Here is a 24,745-nt window from a genome sequence, read left to right on the forward strand (position 1 = left end):
TTCTCTGCCTTCAGAGTCCAATAAATTATCCTGCCACTCTTTAAGGAAACAAGGGGCATTGATTAAGTGTCCATGCCCCATAGTATGTTCAGCAAGTGCCATATGGGAGGGAATGAACCCTCAGCCCTCTAACAAATTAGTTGCAAAGAGCAGGCAAGATACCCAAGTGGAAGATGAGAGGCAATAAGACAGTGCATAATGAAATGTCAATTAAATATTTAATCTAAATGTGCTCTAGGCTTAGGGGAGGGAAAGACTAAGAGATTGGAGAGATCAGGAAAGACTTCAGAACTTGAGCTTGATTTGAAACTATCTGCATGGTCTGCATACTCTGCGGTGATTTTGTGAGTGAGGAATGTATTGGAACTATCCTGAGGGCGGGGAGCGGTGCTTTCTAAACTTCACTCACCTCACCTTAACAGACATATGTAAAGAATTACTGTTGAAGTCTGCCGTGGACAATGATGGCAATATTTACAGTATACCAATTGTGAGTGTGGACCGTGCAAGTCAGACTATCTAGGCTCAAATTTGGGCACATTCAATCTCTCTCTCTCTTTGAACCTAGTTCTCTCATCCATAAAAAGGAAAATATTAATTACAGTAATAAGAAAATGTATGTAAAGTTCCTAGCATAAAGCTCAGTGTGTAGTGAATGTTCAATGCATGATGCTTAATGTTAGCAGTACTGCCTTGGCTTGATGAGGGAGAAAGAGGGTGGGAATCACTGACCTAAGATATATGTCAGACAACAAACTGCTCTGAATTCTCTGCAAAGAGCTAGTGCTGGAACTGTGACAGGGAGGAGGCAGGCGAAGAGCTGACAAGCAGTATAATTTCAATTTATCTTGGGACCTAAACTTTCCAACCTAAAGACATCTTTGATGGTTCTTCTTAAACAGCTCTGACTCCAAATGGCCACTTAAACATAATGGAATGGTATGATTTCATACAACATGCTCTTGGGACAAGGAGAATTCCTCCAATGGATAAAATGTTAAAGAAAAAAAAGTTAATGATGTTGGCTAAAACACAAGAAGAGTTTACTTCAGGCTGTTGAATAATCTTTCATATGAGATTTTAAGAAGGGACAGTAAGACCCAACAATGTGGGAACAGTGGCTTGACTATTCCTGAATTCACTCAAACATCTTCTTGATGCTTTACTGTCTTCATCTACTAAATGTGAATAATCAATGTACTGGCAGCTCTATATAAAGAGTTGTGAGGATTAAATAATGAATATGAAGCATTTAGCACAGTTTCAGGCTTTTAGTTAGCACTCAACACACATTCAGAACTCATCATCCCAGGTACTAGGCTAAAATTTGGGGCTAGCAAGATGAATGAAATACCTAAGAGCTTTGGTCTAATCCACTGTATTCATCTCTACCCATCAAACAGTTAAGCATGGAGTTTGAAGTACAATATGTGCTTAACAGTTGTGACTTGAGTGAATGGGTACATGAGACTGAATCCTTGTGTTTAAGAAACTCTTAGGAGGGACGAGAGAGATGTAGACAAGAAATTATAATGTGGTGTAACTGGTGTGGGCAAAGGACTCTGGGTTCACAGAAGGTCTTGGTAAATACCATCACTCTCCGGGAGGTACACCAGACCAAGTTTAGTTCTGTCCTGTCCCAAGATGGCAGGTAATAATTAACATGGATAGAATACACCATTATCTAACTACAGTCACTTTAAGTTCTCTAGTTGAGCTTCTGTCATTTGGCTAAGGTTCCCCACACATCAGGGAAGTGACCTGTGACCCTCGGGGCCCCAAGAGCAGCTCTGTGAACCTGTTTTGTTAGATTTCTGCCCAGAGCACTTGGCCATAACAAAGAGAAGGGAGAAATCAATACCACCTTAACCGAATACTCACTTAAAACATTAGCCTTCAACTCTGGATTCACACCCTTGTCACTAACATCCAAAGTGCTTTTGCTCTGTGATCTGCTTTGAGTCTAGTAAACAAACATGAAGGAGGAAAAAGAGATGGCTCCAGGGCACAGGCAGGGAAATGCACTAGGTTATCAACAGGAACACACACAAGGAGAGGTTCTCAATGTGGTGGAGTCAAGGACACTTAGGAATCATTCTTGACCTGCCCGAGCCTCAGTTTTCTTCCTTGGTGAGAGTGGTAAGATTGTTCTGTGAATTCAGGGAGCATTAATGCACGTCAAGTAGCCAGGCACACAGCCTAGCTCCTGGTTGATGTTTAGTAAATGGGAGCTTCCGAGAACAGCTTTTCTGCTGCTCATAAGGAAGCAGGCAAGGCCAAATGCGGTGAAAATCTTTCACTAACTGCATGAGTCAACACTATACCAATGCAGGCTCTCAGAGTTTTCCATCAGGAATGCTTGCTAAACACTTATCATGTGCTACATACTCTGTTAAGGGCTGGGGACCCGTAGGTAAGCCAAGGGACCTCCTCTACAAGAACAGAAATCATTTTAACATAATTTGGAAGAGAGACTTCCAAGAGGAGAGAATGTAGAAAATGTACCAGGTGACAGGATGCACAGAGAGAGGGGCACCAACTCAACACGGAGAAGGAGCAAGCTGATTTGAACATAAGGGATTGGCACAAAGTCAGCCTTCTGAGGAAAGGTAGAGAGGGCATTCCAAGTTAAAAGAAGAACAAGACAGATAGAAATAGTAGGGAGGAGTGTGTAGGGTGCCATGATCCGAGGCTGCTGCCAGGTGACAAAAGGCTTGTGGGCCCATTTTTGAGGCAATGTACCCAGAGCAGGTGTGAGCAGTCAAAAGCTTTTACATGGGGATGGATGTGCATTGGGCACATCACTTGGGCTTCAGAGTGGCCTGGGAAAAGCTACTACCCCATGAGTAGTTAGGGTGTTATTTCTTCATCCCTTTCCAACTGAAACAAGTACACAGTCTAAAGACTCTTCTGGGTGGCCCACATTGGCAATTACACATGCAAGGATGATTTCTGGACACCTATTCATTCCCTCGTGGATAAACGGCTTTAAGCAGGCCTCTCTTGGTGCTCATGCTCCCTGCTCCTCAGCACATATTTGTCCAGTTGCGCCACTGTCTGCAGGACTGAGTTCACTACACTCCGCTATCCATCTCCACTCAGTAATGTGGAGCTGAATGTGGAGGCCCCATTCCGGCCCTGCTGGTGTCTGCTGAAGTTAAGAGAACTCAAGTCCTTGTGATCTCAGGAGGTGAGATCTATCACCTATGGGCCAGGAGAGGTCTATCTGCATGGCTCTTCTCTATTCCTCTGAAGAAAGGGACAAATAAACCATCCAACCAAACACACACATGTGTATGTCTGTCCTTCCTATCTAAACCATCCTATTAGATCTTCATAGTTATTAATAAAAAGTTAAGTTACTCTATCTAATCTCCTATTGCACTGCAACACAATTAAGAAACTCATTCTTCTCAGATACAAGAGTTAATGAAGCAAATGATTAACCTCTTGGTAGAAAACATGTAAACAGGGGATTCATAAAAAAATAAGGTTTTATGAAGTGTCTCGTACACTATTTTGTAACAAATCTATATCCATTATTAAGTTTTAAATGGATGAGGACTTTTTATATATTGTAGAAAATTTAGTATTAATTTTTTAAAAGGTCACCTGGTTGTAAATAATAGCCATCGCTCACCCACAATGTCCACATTTATAAATTAAAAAACGTTTTCACATGATATCTGAATGCATTCACTCTCCTTAGCTAGAGTGAGCACAGGAGACCCATGACTAGGCACTGTGTGTGCATTCCCAATTGGTAGTAGGATAATTTTTGGAATTACTCTCATTTTGGTAAGAACAACTTCACAGAGGCTTCATAGTAATAAATTTATTCTCTTATCTTTATTCCACTGAATCTTTATGTGAGGCCTGCATCAAATAGAAGGCGCCAGAATATGGAGAGAACTACATCAACTTAACAGTATGAGAAGTGACTATAATCCCTTAATGTTGGCTTCTGACATATGATGACACACATGCTGCTCTAACCTGCAGAGAGTAGTCACATTGTTACATTGTGCCCAAAGTGACAGCCTCAAGACCTTAAATTCTTTCTTCACATCTAGCATGTTGGCTGCTAAGCTTGAATCTAGATTCTTCCCATAGTGCATATATTATTTTTAGAACTTGGTTTCCTCATCAGATTTATAGAGAAGATACTTAATTCAGATTTTGTACCACAGGAAGTGCCTGGGAAAAAAGCTTGATAAAAGCAACTCATTATTCCTCCCTAAGAGCTATCAAGAGGACTTTAATTAAGTCACCATGATACACCGAACAGCTTCAACTGGAACACTGTTTCTCATGTCCTCACTTACAAATCCAACAATCACCTTGGCAAAGAGTTTTGAGACCTGCTCTTCTGGACAGATCTTGTTAGACTCTCCATTTGTCACAATCCAGTGAGGAAAGAATTAATTTAAGATGGTGGTATCTAAACATGTGCTTATGAAAAAAAATGAGTATTAGTAAGTCACTAATAATGAAATGAGGAAAAGAAAGTGAGCCAGTGGAGTTTCCTGAAAAGCTCTCATCACACTTTGTGTGCATCCCTGAAATACATTTGGATGTCTTTGATAACTATCAGCTCATGAAAAGTTGCTCTATCACACAGCAGTCTTTGATGTATTTTGTGGATGATAATCAAATTTCATTCCAAAATAGAAAATTCATGATAGTCTTTTTAGGTTTGAATAAGATGCCTGGAAAAAAACCAGGAGAACATGTCTCTAAGTTAACATGTGGTTAGAGGAACAACGGTTTTTCAGAACTATCACTCCCTGCAAAATTTCACCCCAAGTAAGAAGAGCTGTGAATAAATCCTTCAACAAGCAGCAGACAGGGAGGAAGGAAAGCGGTCTGGGGCTTTCTGCAGCTGAAAAGAGCCAAGTTAACACTTGACCAAAAGTGAAGTGGAAAACATGTAATTCCTTCCAATAACAAGAGCCACTGTTATTATAGCTAATGTGTTGAAGTTCTTTACCTGAATGATTTCATTAATCCTCTTAAGCACTTCTTAAGGTGAGTTTTACTATTTCCAGTTTTGAAAGACAAACTCGAGGCTCAGAGAGGTAAATCTTCCAAGTCACACACACAGGTGTGGAGTACCTGTCACACTGGGGAGAGCCACCACACCCCTCCTCTGCCCTAGGGCACCCCACAGGGAGCTTAGCAGAAGCAATACTGGTGCAAAATACTTTAAGGGGCATTTTTGAGCTGCCCCTTGCTTATGTTGGGACTTCACTAAATGGTTAGGTTGAGGAAGCAACCACCAAACAGGCATATCTGAGAAAGTAGGGAAGCCTCACATATGCTTGAAATTTGAACTGTCACACGCACCCCTCATATCACCTGTTCCAGGAATCCCAAAGGGCTCACAGACTCTTCAGGCACCCAATCTATAAGCACATTGCTTTCATTCATACTTTGCCTGGGGCAAGCAGTCTAAGTCAGAGATGCTCCTGGCATCATGCTCCTAAGACCATCTCCAGCTTTGACTGGAAATGTGACTGCTCTGTCTCACAGCTCATTCTTATATGGGACACAGTGAACTTCTACCAGAAGACTCTGTGGAGGCTGGAAGAGGGCCAGAACCTTTGAAGTGGTGAGTGCTTTGGCAAATACTCCTAGTGAAGCACTTTATAACCTGAGGTGCACTGGGGAAAATATCTTATTAGGGATTCACAGTGAACATTTCCATTCTGAAAAGCACAATGGTTAAAAACGGGTTCTGATTTTCAGGTAGCCAATGCTTCCCTAAAATTTTTGGGGGGATGGGGTGTGAAACAGAGCCTCAGTCCATTCCCTTCTCACCGTGTTCCCCAACACTCCATAGGGTCGTACCAACCTCATCTGTCACCGAAGTCCATGGTCACAGCCTCCAAATCTGGTCCCTCCAACAGCACTCTTGCCAACTTGCCATCCTTTCTCCTTTGTACAGTGTAAGCTCCTTAAAATGTGAACTGCATCTCATTCCTTCTCTGCCTGCAGTCCTCAGGCTGACTTCAAGTGAATTGCAACCCCCTTGCCATGGCCCTTAAGTTCCCATACCACTAATGCTGAACCCACTTCTGCGAGACTCTGACATTGACCATTCCCTCCCTCAGTAACTTCCAGCCTCACTGGCCTCCACCCAGCTCCTAAACCAGACAAACCTTTCCTGTTTCTAGACATCTGCACTTGTCTCAGTCTGAAATACGAGACGTTAGGGCTTCTTGTCCTTCAGGTGTCTGTCTAGCCATCCTCTCTTCAGACAAAGCTTTTGTAAGCACCAAAGGAGCAACCCGCTCTCTCATGCTTCTCAATCCCTCACTGCCTATCACGGTGGATTGCAAAAAGGGTGATCCCAACCAATGGCATAGGCAACAGCTGGGAACTTGTCAGAAGCACAAGTTTTCTGCCCCTGCTCCAGACCTGCTGAATCAGAAACTCTGGGGGCAGGAGGAGCAGCCATTTGTGTATAAACAAGCCCTCCAGGGGATTCCGATGCATACCAAAGTTTTTTACTATTCTGTGACAGCATCCTGTTTATTCCTTGTATGTTTATCACAAACTGCCATTATACCTTATTAAACTGTTTTATCCAAGTCCCTTGCTAGACTCATAAGCACAGTAAGCATAGGACCTTAGGCAGCAATCACTGCAGTCCAGGACCATAGCTGACTCTAATTAATATCTCCTGATGAATTAATGAATGGAACACACCTTGGGAAATACTGCTTTAAAAATAGGATCTGTATTAGCTTATGGCTAAGCTTCAAGTGTCATGAGCCACATGCCACCAATATTACTCTTCATTCATTTATTCAATATTTATTGCCATCTATTAAAGGCCAGGTACTGTTTCAGACAATATAAGTACAAACAAGAGCAATTAGAAGCAAGGGAGATCGTAAAACCAAAACCAAAAAACAAACAAAAAAAAAAAACCCAGGTAAACACACAATTATTTCAATTGGCTAAGTGTTATAATTAAGTCTAGCAAAACCCATCAGAAGCATGAGAAATATGCATGTATTATCTTTGACCTAGTTTTTTCAGTTCTAAAAGTTAATTCTAAGAAAATAATCAGGGACATACACACAGATTTACCAAATGAATGGTTATCACAGCATTAGTTATACTAGCCAAAATAAAAATCAGAAACAACTTGGATGTAAAAACAAGGAGCGTAATTTGAAAATTATCCTAGACCTAAGATTACAGGATGCTAAAAAACCTATTGTATTTTAGAAGAATTCTTAATACTATATCAAGTTTCTAACAATATGCTGTTAAGTAAAAAACTGTGCAAAATGGTTTTTTACCATTATACGGTCTCATTCATTTGGGGAATATAAAAAATAGTGAAAGGGAATAAAGGAGAAAGGAGAAAAAATGAGTGGGAAATATCAGAAAGGGAGATAGAACATGAGAAACTCCTAACTCTGGGAAACGAACAAGGGGTGGTAGAAAGGGAGGTGGGCGGGGGGTCGGGTGACTGGGTGATGGGCACTGAGGGGGGCACTTGATGGGATGAGCACTGGGTGTTATGCTATATGTTGGCAAATTGAACTCCAAGAAGGAAGGAAGGAAGGAAGGAAGGAAGGAAGGAAGGAAGGAAGGAAGGAAGGAAGGGAGGGAGGGAGGGAGGGAGGGAGGGAAAGAAAGAGAGAGAGAGAGAGAGAGAGAGAGAAAGAAAGAAAGAAAGAAAGAAAGAAAGAAAGAAAGAAAGAAAGAAAGAAAGAAAAAAGAAAGAAAGAAAGAAAGAAAGAAAGAAAGATGGTTTTTTACCGTGTATATAGTGTATACATATATATTTATGCATTTTGTACAGAAACATAATAAATTAAACATAGAGACATACTTAATTAAATATATTGGAAAGGTGCTTAACAAGATACTAACAGAAGTTACTAGATGGTGTGATAACAGATCATTTTTCTCCTTTTATGTTTCTATTTCCAAATTTCCTACAATGCACTACTATAGTTAGAGAAAAATGTCAAGGGCAATGGGTCAGAGTGGAAGGAACAAATAAACCTGCTTTGGGGCATGGAGGGTATCAACACAGAAGACCTGTCATTTGAGCTGGGACTTAAGAATGTACGGGAGCTGGTGTCTGGGAGAGGTGGCAGCACCGCAGCAAGAGTCAGGAAAGTGCAATGTGGTTGGAGGACAAGGAGCAGCCGGGTAAGGATGAAGCAGTTCTAGAGAGTTGCAGCTCTCCACCAAATATAGCCTACAGAGAGCAATCTGTTTGTTTACCTTCACAAAAGAAACAAAGCCCCATATGGACAGTGGCATTCTTTATTAATCAAAATCAGAGTTTACTTATGCATGATGGGCCATCCATGCTCCACAGGGCTCCTTTCTCAGCATTCTGAAAAGCCACAGAGGCTTTCCTGTTGTGTAAAGGATAATACAAATAAATAGGAACCATACCAAGGTTTCATTCTGGCTGGATTATTATGTGATAACATCAGATGAAAGAGGAAGAAGGAGGACATTCAAAGATAACCTTGTATCTTAGACTTAAAGCTCCCAGTGCCAGAATTCCAGAGGCGGTCTAATCTCATGGTCTGGCCATCGTCAATGGTCAGGATTACCGAATGAGCAGTAAAATACTTCTCTGATGTTCATTCATCGCTCAGCACCAATACATAAATTTCAAAGACCATGATAAGTGGCTTGACAACCTGGAGACAGGTGATAAGGTCTCAGCTTCTGATCACTAAACACAATAAATCCCTTGCAAACCAAGTGCTACTAATTTTTTGTAAGACCTATCTTTTGCTGTCAATCATTTTCAGGTCAATTACAGAGAGCCTGTTGACCTGAAGCATACTCAGATTTGGCTAAAATTCAGTTAAATATAAATTTTGGGAAAGACTCATGCAGTTTAAACACACATTGTCTTGGAGATGATTTATATGAGAGGTTACAAACTCAAATGTCCATAGAGTGGCAGATGATCAGTTGTCTATCAAACCCAGTTTTTCCCTTCTTCAACAGGAATCGAGTTTTAGCTGTGTACCTGAGTAGGCAGAAATATGTTTTAGATTCCCTTGCCGTGGCAGGCATGCTAGAAACTCACCAGACGATCTTTCCATTCTTTCTTAAATAACTTATCGATATTTCCCAATCGCCCATGCAATTAAGAGAGGCCAAACGACTGAGCTCTAGACACTGGAATGGAGATGGAGGTGATATCAACCATATTCAGGCCCATAAAGAACTCCCAAGCCAAATTCTATTTCTGTTCTCATGGCCAGAAAAAGGAGAAATCCAAAGACCCACTTACGCAAACTCAGAAAGTATATAACCTCGGAGTCAAAAATCCTACTTCAAGGAAGCTATTGTACAGAAGCATTGGAGTCATTTATCCATAAATAATACACAAAAGGTCATTTATATGGACGTTCATTGCAGAATTGATTATAGTAGGCAACTGGAAACAATTAGATTACTCCATAGGCAATTATTCCATAGGAGTTAAATTATGTTAACATCCACACTACAAATACAATGCAATCTTTAAAAAAAGATAAGATGGCTCCATATATACTGAAATGGAAAGATCACAAGACCTATTGCTGAATACAAAAAACAAGTTGCAAGTTGATTCTGTCCCTAATCCAGCCCACATTTATTCATAGTTTATTCATCAGGCACTCTCTTCCAGACACTGGGGATAAACTAGTTAACAACCCACACAAAAACCCTTGCCCTATCAAGCTAAATGTATATAGAACATATATTTAAATATTTTAAAAGTGTTTATCAATTAGTAATATAAATGTATTTATTTCTAAATATAGAACGAGGATCCATAATGATGAGCTCTGGAGAGGGGAGTGGAGATAAAAAGAGGGATATTAACTTCTTGGTTTATATTCTCCTGTATGGTTCAAATTCTTCTTACATGGATGTATTTATGTATTTGAATTCATCTTTAGTGGAATGTGTTCCAGTAATGGAACCAAGACCCTGCTCTGCAGAATCCCCCAAGGGCCACTTCTAGAAAAGAAGAGGGGGGCATTTTTCCTCCCTCCTCCATCAGTGTCATCTATTTTATTTATTTAGACCTGCAGTGAGATTTCTTTTGATCCAAGACTTCTGCAGCAACAAAAATTTAAGAACAGCCAATCTTGCTCATAATCAGAAAATTATTTTAATACACAAAAGAATAAGGAATAAAGATAAAAGCCTCATTTGAGCCTCAAACTGGACTGATCCCAGATCATTTGAGGGTTGTGATTATCCAGTCCTTTCACTGCTAAGGTTTCTCTGCCTATAAAGGACAAGATTTCAGGTTTTCAGATATCAGATACCACTCAATGAACACCACGAATGAGTTCTGAGGTGGGAAACTCATTTTTGAACAGGCGAGTTTTGTTTTATTTTAAAATTGTGTTAGCACCTCAAAGACCCCTGTAATAGCGAAGATAAAGTTAATCCAGTAATGCATTTACCATAGCAAACCCCCAGAACAGAAACACATTACTTTCCTCTGATGGAATTTTAAATCAGCATAAGGGATTAAACAGTATTATACAGCTGATGGAGGACAACTTGGAAAACACGATGGATTATTACGGGGAATGACCATTCTGTGCACCATCATTTGTATTGTAGCAAGTCCTTTTGGACCTTCCATGATTAATATGTCTGATATAATTCTAAAGAGGTGGAGTCTTTTCTCTTTTAACTTCTTATTTCATCTTTTCCAAAGGTCTGCACAAAGCAGAGCTAAACTCCATGCTCTTCTTTCAGACTGCCGTTTACGTGATCCAGACCAAATTACAACTGTGGGGATGCGCTCACTTCTACAATTCCTATTTAGTTTGGTTGACTAGGGCAAGCAGAGCACATTCTCCCTTGTACTAGCACATCCACTATGGCTTACCTCTCAAAAGAAATGTTGTCTGAAAGAACACAGAGTGAGTGGACTCAATGACAAAGATTAGTAAAGTTCCTTCCTTCTTTCTTTCGCCTTCCTTTCCACTTGCTTCTGTGGCAAGTGGTCTAAGATCTGTTTCGTATATACACAATAAAGCAACTAAACAGAAAATTGTCTCCCCTTGATCCAGCTTTGCCTGAAATATCTTAACCATAGGAGCCAAATTTAATTGCTGTGAGATTGTTTTTTAATGTGAAATATCCAGATAATCTGTCTTCCTAGGACAGCCTAGGTACATAGACCATCTCTTCCTTTAAATGTCTCCCCTTTCCCTGACCCCAAGGCAAATTTGTAGCAACCTGTGGAATGTCAGTGATGAGTGGAAATAAAATATCTTAGCACTTATAGGCCAACATAAGAGCAACTAAACATTTTGTAAGTTTGGTGATTTCTGTGGACTCCAGCATTGGACTAGTCATAAGCAAGATGAAATCTCATTTTTTTGAGTCTCTGGGGTTTTTGCTCTAACTTGGTGCGTGCTTTGTGTTTCTGTTTTTCTAAAAAGTGATAGAATATAAAAGTTAAGAATGATGATATTTGTAATCTGTTTCACACACAGTGCATTTACTAAATGTTAGCTTTATTGCTATTATTGTCACTACCAGTAATACATTTTTATCATAAACTAAATTAAAAATATACAGTTTGAGATCCAGGACTAAATAGTAAAAAGCTTCTCAGATTAAATTTTAGTAAAAAATCAAGGAAAAAATCCCTCATGATGGCAGATATAAAAAGTGAATGCACTAACATTACTATTGACTTCAGAGGAGTAAAAAGGATTATAAGGATTATGAACAACTATACCCCAGCAAACTAGATAACCTAGAAAACTGGACAAAGTCCTAGGAACACATGAATTACTATAACTGACTCAAGATGAAATAGAAAATCTGAATAGATTTGTAACAAATAAGGAAATTAAATCACTAATGAAAACCTTTCAAAGAAAAGCCCAGGACTAGAAAAAAAAAGCACGGGTGAATTCTACCAAAAATTTAAACAGGAATCATACCAGTTCTTCTCAAACTTCTTCAAAAAAATTGAAAAGGAGGGAACACTTCTTTATTCATTCTATGAGGGCAGTACTGCTGTGATACCAAAGCCAGACAAAGACACTACAACTCTCCCACCCAAAAAACCCTACAGACCAATATTCCTTATAAATATTTATATAAAAATTCTTAACAGTATATTAGAAAACCAAATTCAGCAGCATATTATAAGGATTATCCCAATGAAATCGGATTGATTCTAAGATTTCAATAGTGATTCCATAACTAAAAACCTATCAATATAAGAGACATTAATACAGTGATAAAAAAATGATCTCAATGGATACAGAAAAAGCATTTAACAAAAACCAACACCTTTTCATGAGAAAAATATTCATGAATTAAAAATAGAAAATAAAAACCTTCCCTAACAGGATAAAGATCATATATGGAAAAACCTCTAACGATATTATACTCTATTGTAAAGACTGAAAATTTTTCCCCTGAGATCAGGAACAAGACAAAGATGTCCATTCCACTGCTTCTATTTGACACAGCACTGAAAGTTCCAGGCAGGGCAACTAGGTAAGAAAAAGAAATAAAAGCCACCCAAATTGGAAAGAAAGAAGTAAAACTACCTCCACCTTCATATGACATAATCTTATATCTAAAAAACCCAAAGAATTCAGAAAAAAAACTTTTATAGCTCATATATGAATTCAGCAAAGATACAGAATACAAAATAACACATGCAAAAATCAGTTTTATTTGAAGTGCCTGGGTGGCACTGTTGGTTAAGTATCTGATTCTTGGTTTCAACTCAGGCCGTGCTCTCAAGGTCATGGGATCAGCCTGTGTTGAGCTCCATACTCAGCATGAGCTCCATCTCAGCATGGAGTCTGCTTAAGATTTCCTCTCCCTCTGTCCCTCCCTCAACTCATGTGCTCCCAGTCTCTCTCTCTCTCTCTCTAAAATAAAGAAATCTTTTTTAAAAAAATCAGTTGCATTTCTGTACACTAGCAATGAGCAATCCAAAAAGAAAATTAAGAAAATAATTCCATTTACAATACCATATAAAATACTTAGGAATTAAAATTAACCAAAGAGGTTCAAGACTTGTATATTGAAAACAACAAAACATTGCTGAAAGAGATCAAAGACCAAAATTAATGGGAAAACATTCAGTGTTCATGGTTAGGAAGATAATATTGTTCAGATGATACCACTACATGGTGGTATATATGTCCAAAGTGATATACAGGGCAGCCCTGGTGGCTCAGCGGGTTTAGCGCTGCCTTCAGTACAGGGCGTGATCTTGGAGACCCGGGATCGAGTCCCACATTAGGCTCCCTGCATGGAGCCTGCTTCTCCCTCTGCCTGTGTCTCTGCCTCTCTCTCTCTCTCTCTGTGTCTCTATGAATAAATAAATAAAATGTTTAAAAAAAAAACAAAGTGATATACAAATTAAATGCAATCCCTATCAAAATCTCAATGGTATATTTTGTATAAATTTTAAAAATGTAATCTAAAATTCATATGGACTATTCAAACCTCATGAAAAACTGCCAGCAAACATCGTACTCAATGGCACAAACTTAAGTCTTTCCCTCTAAGATCAGGAACAAGACAAAGATACTGACTCCACCACTTTTATTTAATAGAGTACTAGAAGTGTAAGCCAGAGTGATTAGGTAAGAAAAAGAAAGTCCTCCAAATCAGAAAGCTAGAAGCAAAACTATGTTGATCTCATATCTAAAAAAAAAAAAAAAAAAAAAAAAAAAAAAATCCCCTAATGAATCCACAAAAGAACCTGTTACAGCATAAATGAATTCAGCAAAGTTATAAGATATCAAACCAACACACACACACACACACACACACACACACCCCAAAGTGCATTGCTGCACACTAGCAATGAACGATCCAGAAAGAAAATTAAGAAAACGATCCTGGGGGAACTCGGGTGGCTCAGTCCATTAAGCATCTGCCTTTGGCTCAAATATCACCGCCCTTGGGTCCTGGGATTGAGCCCCACATTAGGCACCCTGCTCAGTGAGGAGTCTGCTTCTCCCTCCCCCTCTGTCCCTCCCCTCTGTTCATGCTCTCTTGCTCACACACTCTCGCTCTCAAATAAATAAATAAATCTTAAAAAAGGAAAATGATCTCTTTTATAATAGCATAAAAATTAATAAAACACTTAACCAAGGAGGTGAAAGACTAGTCACTGAAAACTCTAAAACACTGATGAAAGAAATTAAAGATGACAAAAAAATTTGCAAAGACATCTTGTAATCATACAAAGGAAGACAATGTTGTTAAAATTTCCATACTACCCAAAGGGATTTACATCTACAGATCTGTTGCTCTCCCCATTAAAATCCCAATGGCATTTACAAAAGCTGAAGAAACAAAACCACCAAAGATTCAGAACAGCCAAAGAAATCTTAAGGAAAAAAGATCACACTTCCTAATTCAAAATATATTAATGAGGCTACAATAATTAAACAGTATGATACTGGCATGAAAACAGACATAGAGACCAATGAAACAGAATAGAGATCCCAGAGTTAAACTCATTCATATATGATCCAGTGATCTTCAACAAAAGTGCCAAGAATACACACAATGGGGAAGAGACAGTCTTTTCAACAAATGACCATGAGAAAACTGGATATCTACATAAGCATACAACCCAGCAATTCCACTGCTAGGTGAATATACCCCAAAGAATTGAAAGCAAGTACTTAAACAGATACTTATACACCAATGTTCATGCAGCATTATCACAATAGCCAAGAGGTGAAAACACCATAAATATCCACCAACAGATGGGTGGAAAAACAAAACCTAGTATAGAATGGCATGTTATTTAGTCATCAAAAGGAATGAGGTTCTGAGACATGCTATAACATGGATGAACCGTGAAAATATTAGGCTAACTGAATGAAGTCAGACACAAAAGTACAATTGTTATAGGATTCCACTGTTATGAAACATCTAGAATAGGTAAATTAATAGAGACAGAAAATATATTAGAAGTTACCAGAGGCTAGGTGGAAGGAGAAATGGCAAATTATCACTTAGTGGGTACACAGTTTTTGTTTGGGATGACGAAAATTTCTGGAAATGGTGGTAATAGTTGCACAACACTATGAAGGTTATTAATGCCACTGAATTGTACACTGAAAAATGGTTAACACGGCATATATTATGTATTTTATGTTATATATTATTTACCACAATAAAAAAAGGTAAATAAAAAATCTACAAGTATCACTGCTGAAATTAGTGATAGTACCAGGCTGTGACCCATACTGAACTATTCACAATTTATCTTTGCACAATTTAGAAAACAAAAAGTGACCTATATACATCTTAGATTTTATATATTTTTGGGCCTAAAATAACAGGTAAAATTGATTAAACCGACTTCTTCAGTAATGCCTAATATGTTAATAAACATAAATATTTAAGCATAAATGAATGCACTGCTATGAGGGATGAAACTTTTCTGCACTGAGGATATTCATGGAAAACTGGATGATCATTCAGCAGGGAAATGTTGGAAGGAATTCATACAAATGGCAGGATGTTGGACAAGGTAAGGGTTCAACATACCTTCCATTTTAAGAGCCTGAGCTTCCATGAGAGTTGTACAGGACCAGAAACATTGCCAAGGCTAAATTATTTTTCTTCCTCAGGCAGTGGCAAACCTACAGGTTCCAGCATTCCTGATGACAATTTACTACCTTGGTCTGGTGACAGCTCCACTGAAACTAAGCTCTGCTATCAATCCCCTGCCTGAAATGTTCCTAGAGCATATCAGGTTTCATAAAACAGATCACCTTACAATAATTCTTAGTTACAGAATGGACCAGACTCCTCTATGAAACTGCAATACAGATAATAAAGCTCTGTTAACCCTAAACATCTGCACTAGTGTGTTTCCAAGGAGACTATCCAGGAGTATGGCACGATCAGGAAGGTTGTAATGAAGATGGGAACATGATTTGCACACGGGCTGCAGACCTCAACTATTCACCCTATGTGGAGGCCATTGGAGCCAAATTATCACAGCTATTGCCAGTGTTGTCACTTCTTGATTTTCTTCTTCCTAGGGAATATGTCTTCTTCACTCTTGGCCTTACTGATGGCATACAGCATCATGCCTTTCAGGCACTCAGTTGAGATCTCTAGAGTTAAATGTTCATTCCTCCCAGGCTTTATCATGAGTTTTCCATAACAAAGACAACTTTGGAGATAGGTCAGTGGATCAAACATAAAGCAGGGGCAAGTGACTGTGGTATCAAAATACAAAGCTGGGCCACAGAAGGCATGTTTAAGTGCTGATTTGGAAAACTGAGAATCTAATGAAATACATCTGTGCCTTACATTCTCTACCTGCTGTCTTGCCTGAAATGAAGATGCTTAAATCCCCATTAGTGGAGCAGGTCCACCCATCTATGGAAAAACAGGGCTGGACTCCAATCTGCTTTGTGGGTCCTCAGCATGGCTGCCAGCTGATCAGAAAACATTTAATGTGGGGGATCCAGTGTGAGGCAGGATGCACACAGCTGGCTGACACAGCAAGCAGTTACGAACAATAACAAAAATGCCATTTGATTCGTGGGCTGAGCCAATCCATCTGGGAAATCTCTCCAAGAAAGTAGCTGGAAATGACATTTCAGCTCTGATTTTCCTCATGAAGTCTGCACCTCAAGTCAGAGACTCAAAAATAGCACTCCACCTAGATGGTGTCAACACAGTGATGCTTGAGCTTCTTTTCCCTTGGTCTTTTGAAAGTGATTTTAGCTCTTTTGGAGATAACACTGGAGACTGAAGGGGCTGCATGCTGGAAAGGGGACCGTACCCACTCCTCATTTCCAGAAAACGGATTGCTATGCTCACTGTTGACTCTTGGATTTTCTATCATGAGATCTGAACCCTGGGCCTGATGAACAGTGAGGCGTGCTATTGGCATTTGCAGAAACCTTGACATCCCACACTGCAGTTCGTGATTGGTGTCAGACAAAGGAGCATATTAAATGACTGCCAGCCTGACGATAAGGCCAGTTATCACCGAGCTGTACTTTCCTCAGGTCTAAAGACTCATAGTAGTGGCACTGAAGCATGCCGGGGAGAAGATAAAATTTAATTAATAATTTCCTTAGAGGCCAACAGTCTATTACAACTATGTTTCTTGCTGTTTTCTGCAATGACCTTATAGCTCATAAACATTACGGATGCACCCTTGGTCATAGTCTCATCCCCAGGTTCAATTTATGGCTCAGGTTGCAATGCATAATCAGCTAGACTGAAATAAAGATTTTCAGATGCTATTGCTGGAAATGTTGCAGGCTCTGCAGAAGGCAGATGTGGACCTCCCTCCCTCTGTGGAGTCCAGTGCCTGGAATAGATAGTATAATTTCCCGGATTATTAATCAATTAATATGGACAAAGCTAAGGATGAAGGTGAAGTCTGCTACTGAGTATCGTGGGTACATTTAGGTTTTTGTTAGAACTGGAGAGCCTGGACACTAAATTAGGCGGTTTGTATGTATTTCATAAATTGGCTCAATCTAACTGTTTTTTAGAAAAACAAAGTTACAAAAAGTAATGTAATAGGAGATTTTCTCTCCTACAGTAAAACATTTGTTCCTTTATTCTGGAGCTATAATTTATTTTGGACCTATTATGTGAACATTTTGCAGAGCTGTGGAGGCAACGAAGTTTTAATTATCTTTGGGAACAGCGCCTAGCACAAAATCTGGGAAACTACATGTTTAATAAATACCTATGGAATGAATGAGTCAGTGAATTGACTGTGGGATATTTTATATTTTGAAATCTTGAATATATGATCAGAAAAGTAATAATAAGATCAACTAAAAATGATAATCTCTATCTTCTTTAAGAACCACTGTTTGCTGACTGTCTACTGCCAGACACTAAGGTACCGGGAGTGGAAAGGATGTTGCAGCAAGCACTGGTTGACTTTACAGGCTGCCTGTCCAAGAGCCAAAGTAATCTCCTCAACTTGCCAGAATAAAACCCAAACTCTAAGTACAACGTCTTCTACCCTTATCTTTGGCATATTCCTCTCCCCACTCTATGCTGTAAAGGTAGATTATTCCTCATACCCATCAAACACCCCAGACTGCTCTGGTGCCTGGCCAGAAAGGAATCTCAAATGCCTGTTGAATACTTGAAACAAAAAGAGAATTAGTCACTATGCTTTGAGTTTAGCATTCTCTTTCCCAATTGCTGGTCCATAACAACTTTCTTTCTCTTTCTGTCTCCACCTGTTCTTCAGAGGCTACCTCAAATACTATCTAGAACAGGGATGCACTGCTGGTGCTCATTCATTCATTCATTCATTCATTCCCTCAACCATGTATTTCCCATCTTCCTTCCGATCCTCACCCACATCCCAGCTGATGAGGACAGTGAGTGCAGTTTACACTACTGATAGAACTTATTATTTGCTCTGTACTGTGCTAACCTCCTCATATCGCATTACTTCACTCACATACCCAACACCACCCTGATAGAAGTCTTGGTCTCCCCGTGTTATAAGTCAGGAAACTAACACAGACACACTAAGGAAACCCGTCCCCAAATCACACAGCTAGTAATGGCAGTGTCAGGGTGTTGGTCCAGGTCTAAGTCTGAAACTCTGCTCTTAGCCACATTACTCGGCCTCTCTCTGTTTCATATCAGAAACAGATGTGAAAGTGTGTCTACTGAGTTACATGCTTCAAAAAGAACGCCTGGGCACTACGGCTGCCTGTCTGCTGCCAGCTATTCAAATGTGTGCAGTCACTTGACCACCTGGACATTTAGTCTGCATGAATGCAAACATCTGGATATTTGGAAAAGTGATGCTCAGGCAAGCATTTCAGATTTTATCTCATCGCCTGGCTCTATATAATACCCAGGCAAGACATTTTTCCTGAAAATAGAACATAAGGATGTGAATTAAAAAACAAAAGTTTCAGGCAAAGAGTATTCATTGTTTAATTATTACCAGTGGAAACAGGAATTTTCCTTTCAATCTACCACAGTGTTTCATAGAAGCAATGTTGCCTTAATATTATATTTCATGAAAACAGTTCATTTGAGCCAGATCAAATCCAGCTGAGGTTCAAATAAAGGGTGAAGGAAAGTGCTGTGAATGAAGTGAATCCTGGATCATTACAGATTCTTCACCATCCAACATCATAATAGAAGCAGGACTCTCTTACAGCTATGGATGACCTTAACATACTACTTCAAATCAAAATAAAGATACCTGCACCCACCCTACATTTAGAATATGCATTTCAGTATTCACCTAGCAGGCCAAGATCCAGAAGTTTTCATTCAAAGCAGCTATGCCTGTGGCATACCCATAATCTCTCACCAACCTACAGTCAAGTTACAAAGTCCAAAGCAAGTAATACTTTGGCCTGACCTCCCAAGGACCGCCTTACTCCTCCACAATGACACCTTACTTATCGCACAAATCACACTGTAGCAAAAGGCAGGAGATCCTCCAAACCTAACATCTCAACAGCTGTTTTCTTCTTGTCTAATTATTTTAATGTGGTTGGCTTATAGTTTTCCAACCTATACTTTATGTATGCTGACTACCTTCACATATGTCTGGATGCTTTATTATTTCCCTACATTAAATGACTGACTTAACCAATTAGAGTCAGGGTGTGTGTGTGTGTGTGTGTGTGTGTGTGTGTGTTGGGGATGGACGGAGGGAGAGAAAGAGATGAGGAAACACAGAAAAGGGGGAGAGTGAAATGAAATGTGGATATAACAGGGTTTTAGGTTAATATATATTCATACAGAAAAAAAATCCTTAAAACTGCTGTCACATGTTCTGATACAAATTTATCTTTTAGGAAATTTCTCCCTAATATCAAAACGATGTAGATACAGTAAAAGTTAAGATATGGAAAAACTGGAAACAACCAAGCACCTAAGAATAGAGGCCATGTTAAATAAATTAAAGGGCATATTATACAGCTACTGGAAGCTGTGTGATAGAAGAGTATTTAATACAATTTGTGATCTATTTCAATTACAGATGTATGCGTGGCTGTAGTCTCATCTCCAGGCTTAATTTAGGATGCTGGCTGCACTATGTTAACAGCTGAACTGAAATGAAGATTTTCTTTTTTTTTTTTTAAATGAAGATTTTCTGAAGCTACCATTGGAAATATCATAGGCTCTGGGAAAGCAGGTGTGGTGATTTTCTGTGCACAGCCAACACACTCTCTCAGGACCAAGGACCTGAATCACTCAATATTAATTCTGTTTCCGGGCTTTGGGAAACTTTGGCACTATCTGGTTAGAGGACAGAAGGATCAAGATGTGGTGTTTCTGCCTTAGTGAACCACAGTAATAACTTATCACATCAAGAGATTATCAGAGAAAAATAAGATAGGTGTGCATGCATTGTCCAGTATGTGCTTGCTTTGTGTGTTCAGTAAATAATTCCTGGATCTACAGAAGTTGGCCCACCATGGAAGAAGATGTTGTGCCACAGGCTTTATCCTTTAAATAAAAATAAGAAAATGGAATTATTCCATCTAATCTTCCCCCAAGTTGCATTCAACTCCCAGTTTCTCAGTGAAAAATCAATCAATTGTTCAATCTATCAATCTATTTGTCTGGAATTCCATATGGAATGATAGTAATTAAAACTAAACTGAAAATACTGTCTCAGTCCCCTAATACAATGAATTTTGATGTGTCCATGTAAGAAATGTAGTCATTACTTTTCTGTCAAGGATGCTTTCATATCCCTGAAAAACTGCTTTGAATCAGATCTATCTTAATTAAGAAACATATTAGCACCAGGAGTGCTGCTAGAAAGTTGATTCAAGACAACACTCCTTGGGACATCTCTTCCAGTACAATCTTATCATATTCATATCTTTAGTAAATATCATAACTCCATAATTTAGTAAATTAGAATTAACATCAATTAAGAATTGGAATTCCAAATATACATAATTTAACTATGTTGGTCCTTACTATTAAATAAGTGTTAGATGCAACTGATAAGCATTTTAACACATCTTCATGTCTTATTTTCTCCTAGATCTTAGCTCTTAATAAGAATGACTGCCAAACAGATATTAAAACATTGTTCATTTTTCTATAAAGGAGGATAATCACCATCTTGCAGGAAAAGGTTCCATTACCTTAACTTTACAGAATGCCAGTTTCCTGATAAGTTCAGTCTTAGACATACTGACAAGTCAGAATCATGAAATTTTAGGAATGGACATACCTAAGTTAGAAAAATTCAGAAATGAATAAAAGGGGATGGAGAATCAACTTGTGAAAGCTATGATTGCCGAGAGAGAAGCCAACAGAAAACAAAACTCGCTCACCACTGTGTAGAATACTTTTGAGAAGAGCCCCCTCACCAGGGCCACCTCGGAACTTTACTACAACACTACAACAGCCCCCTCCTCAATCTTCCCCCCGACTCTCCACTTTCCTGTGGCACACGCATCAGTAAAGGCTACTTTAAGTCCATTACTGTGGTTCACCCAGGTTGTCAAGTTAAGTGCTCCCCGAGACAGTCAGCCAGATACCATTTATGAAGTTGGCACCTTCCTGTTTATCCCACATCCTGATAAGGAAGACACTGCCATTTCCTGAAACTCCTGGCTGCCACGGCACTCCATCCACCTGTGGAACTACTGATAATCACCACCAAAGTGCTATTCTTGGGGAGCCGGGTTACTTACAGGCAATTGAAGATAGTTATATTGCCCTCTACTTGCTCTGAGGTCTTAGTTTACAACCTCTTAGCGTGCACGTGTGTTTTCTTTTAACAAATGGTTTTATTCCTTCACCCATGTTAATGCTTTTCAGTATCATCTGGAGAGGCATGATTTGATTTCATTTCCCCTGCCTCTTCCCACAGCCCCCCAAAGCAGCAGAGAAAAAAGGAAAGACACACTTGACTATGATGTGACCTAGCAAGTCCCTTCTTAATTAGAGATCAGTCTTCAGAGAAAGAAGACTCTAGAAAGCAATAAGATAATAGGACCTCTAAAGTGTTTTTTTTTTAATGTTCTTTATTTCAACCATCTCAGAAGACTTCTCTATATGACCCAGCTAACAACAATAACACTAATTATTTACTTTATGCTTATCATAAGCCCAGTCTAATGCATAATGTCTTATAGAGTTTATTTTGTTCATCCCTTACAATTCTATGAAGTCCTTTATTATAACAAATGTCCATTTTGCAGATGAAGAATGGAAGCATCGGGACAATCTGTCCAAAGCCACTTGGCTCTTTACTAGCAGATCTAGGATTGAATGTCTGTCAAAAATCAAACAAATAGGGGCACCTGGGTGGCTCAGTGGTTGAGCGTCTGCCTTCAGCTAGGTCATGATCTCGGGGTCCTGGGATTGAGTCCTGCATCAGGCTCCCCGCAGGGAGACTGCTTCTCATTCTTCCTATGTCTCTGCCTCTGTGTCTCCCATGAATAAATAAATAAAATATTTAAAGATAAACAAATAAACAAAACCAGTGCTTAGAGCCATTCAGTTATTTTCCTTCCCGTGTGTGTGTGTTGGGGGGATGCAAGCTCTGATGCTAGGCAGGTCATTTCTAGGAATGGAGCAGGCTAGGAGGAGACTTACAGCAGCCCTGAGCCTCAAGCATGACCTATGGGAGGGCAACTGCTGCCCTCCTGCAGCCAGTTGTGGGTAACAAAGGATCTGTGTGTTCACTGTGGCCAGAGGATCAGAGTTTTCAAAGGAAGATGGAAATATGGGTCTGTCTTAAGTACTGTGATTTTTAAATGCTAGCAGCTCATGAAAAAATATTCAAACATTGAGCTAATCCCAGACCTGGCACCCAGTCAGCCCTCAGAGTCTTTGCTCCCTCAATCCCATCCCCTCTCTACAAGCCACACATCAGCGACCTGGAGGTAGAGTTCAGGTCGTGTGCTCCTAGTTTCTGACCCCTGTCTTTTTCTGCAAGCTCAAACCTTGACAGGTGGGATCATGTTGCTTTAGTAACAGGAAACATCTCTGAGCCGACCACTCCATCTCTCCCTCTCCTAGTCACTGTAGTAAGGAGCAGAGTAGTATGCTCTTTTTCCAGTGTCTGCTCTAGGAGGCAATGCTAAAACTGAGCAGGCTTGGGAGAAGCCTGCTCTCCCAGCTGGTGACAGGGGAATCTGTCCCTCTCTCCCCCTTCAGGCTGTTGTGGCAGCATCTTGGGAGTTGATTTCGGCTTCCTTGTGTGGCTCAGCTACACACTGGCTTCCATTGCATTTAGACATCTATTTTGTGTGTTTTGAAAGAGAAAGTAAAAAAATCCCTGTGAACCTCTGAAAAACACAGGTTCAGCTTCGGATTCCTCTGCTCAAATTTTAGAGGTGATGGTCATTTCCACACCCAACAAACCTCATTTTTTTTAAGCACCTCCTGGTTCAAAAAAAGACGAATTTTTCTCCAGTGTAGAGATGTCGAATTTGGACAGAGAAACCTAGAGTCTTAGCATGAGAAGGTGTGGAAAAGCACTTTAAAATCGGTGCTGAGGGGGTACTCTTTAAATCTGATCCTTTGGTTTACAATTAGATCTCTTGTAGCAGCAGAGGCAAACCTCTCTATTTTGGAGTTTAGACTCACACAAACCTCTATATTCATTCATCCTCCTGAATTTCTTCTCCCAGAGACCTGAGCATCAGGAAATCAATCTTGCTCACTGTTGTATCCCCAGCACCTGGCACAAACATTAATAAGTATTTGTTGAATAAATGAATAAAATGAAAGAAGGCCTCAGATCAGTGGGGACCGAGATAACATCTATGCTGTGATTTATTCATTCAAATATGTTGGAATGAACTCAGGTCCCTACGGAATATGCTTGAAGAACAAAAGGTGGCCGCTGTTCAGATCACTAGGAGACTTTTGTTTTGCTGTGTAGGGTGGAATCTGAGGGCAACAGCTGATTTTCTCAGGACAAAGGCGGGGGTGGGGGGGCGAGGAGAGGGTATTTCTGAGTGGATGTGTAGGTGAGCAGCAGGGAGAAAATACATGAAACTTGAGTGGCACACGGGCAAGCCACAGGAGAGAGACAAGAGACAAGGGGGTATGTGACGTACTTCCCCCACCTAGTTTCTCTGTAAAACCTTCAGTGAAATACCCCCTATCATCAAGGATTTTGGAGCCAAGTAACAGTCTGTATTAACAGCATAACTGACATGCGTGCTCCATGTGTAAAACAAAGATGAATACAACAAATTCCCTTCCTTAGAGGAACAAATCATCTAGGGTAAAACAGCCAGAGAAACAAAACCTTATACAATGTGAGAAACTGCTCAGAGATAGTTGAAAAACACCAATGATTTAAACAAAGACATTTATTGCAATTTCCTGTGTGCCAGGCACGTGCTGGGCTCTAGTGATAATGGCAACAAAAGAGATAGTCAAAGTCCCCTGCTCTCAAGGAAAAAGAGGCAATAAATCCAAGGAATGGAATGGAATCAGTGATTGGGGCTCCGTACAGAATAAAAAGGGGATGACATATGATGATGATGGATGGGATTCAGCATTAACTAGATGGTCAGGGTTGGCCTCTCTCAAGAGTGACAAGGGAGCTGAGACCTGAAGAATTGGTAGAAGCTACATGAAGGTGTGTGGATAAAGCTTTTCAAGATGAGCCAAGAGCTGCATCCAAAGGACCCAAGGTGGTACAAGGCAAGTGATGAGGAGGAGGGGATAGAAGATGGTCAGAGAGGGAGGCGGGGTCAGAACAGGAAATCGGACA

At 39.8% G+C, this 24,745-nt stretch overlaps 1 protein-coding gene across 20 annotated transcripts in view; it reads right to left on the reverse strand.

Annotated features, from left to right (window-relative positions):
* Window positions 1-24,745, reverse strand: part of PPP2R2B (protein phosphatase 2 regulatory subunit Bbeta) — a 440,017-nt gene that overhangs the window by 161,391 nt on the left and 253,881 nt on the right. The window contains exon 2 of one of the 20 annotated variants that reach the window (XM_025447695.3): window positions 23,611-23,698. The exons of the other annotated variants lie outside the window; for them this stretch is intronic. Within the exon in view, the coding sequence (XP_025303480.1) occupies window positions 23,611-23,626 (16 nt within the window). The 5' untranslated portion in view covers window positions 23,627-23,698. The remainder of the gene's footprint in view (window positions 1-23,610; window positions 23,699-24,745) is intronic. 20 annotated transcript variants of the gene reach the window in all.

This window comes from Canis lupus, chromosome 2, assembly GCF_003254725.2.
Source record: "Canis lupus dingo isolate Sandy chromosome 2, ASM325472v2, whole genome shotgun sequence".
NCBI classification, from domain to species: domain Eukaryota; kingdom Metazoa; phylum Chordata; class Mammalia; order Carnivora; family Canidae; genus Canis; species Canis lupus.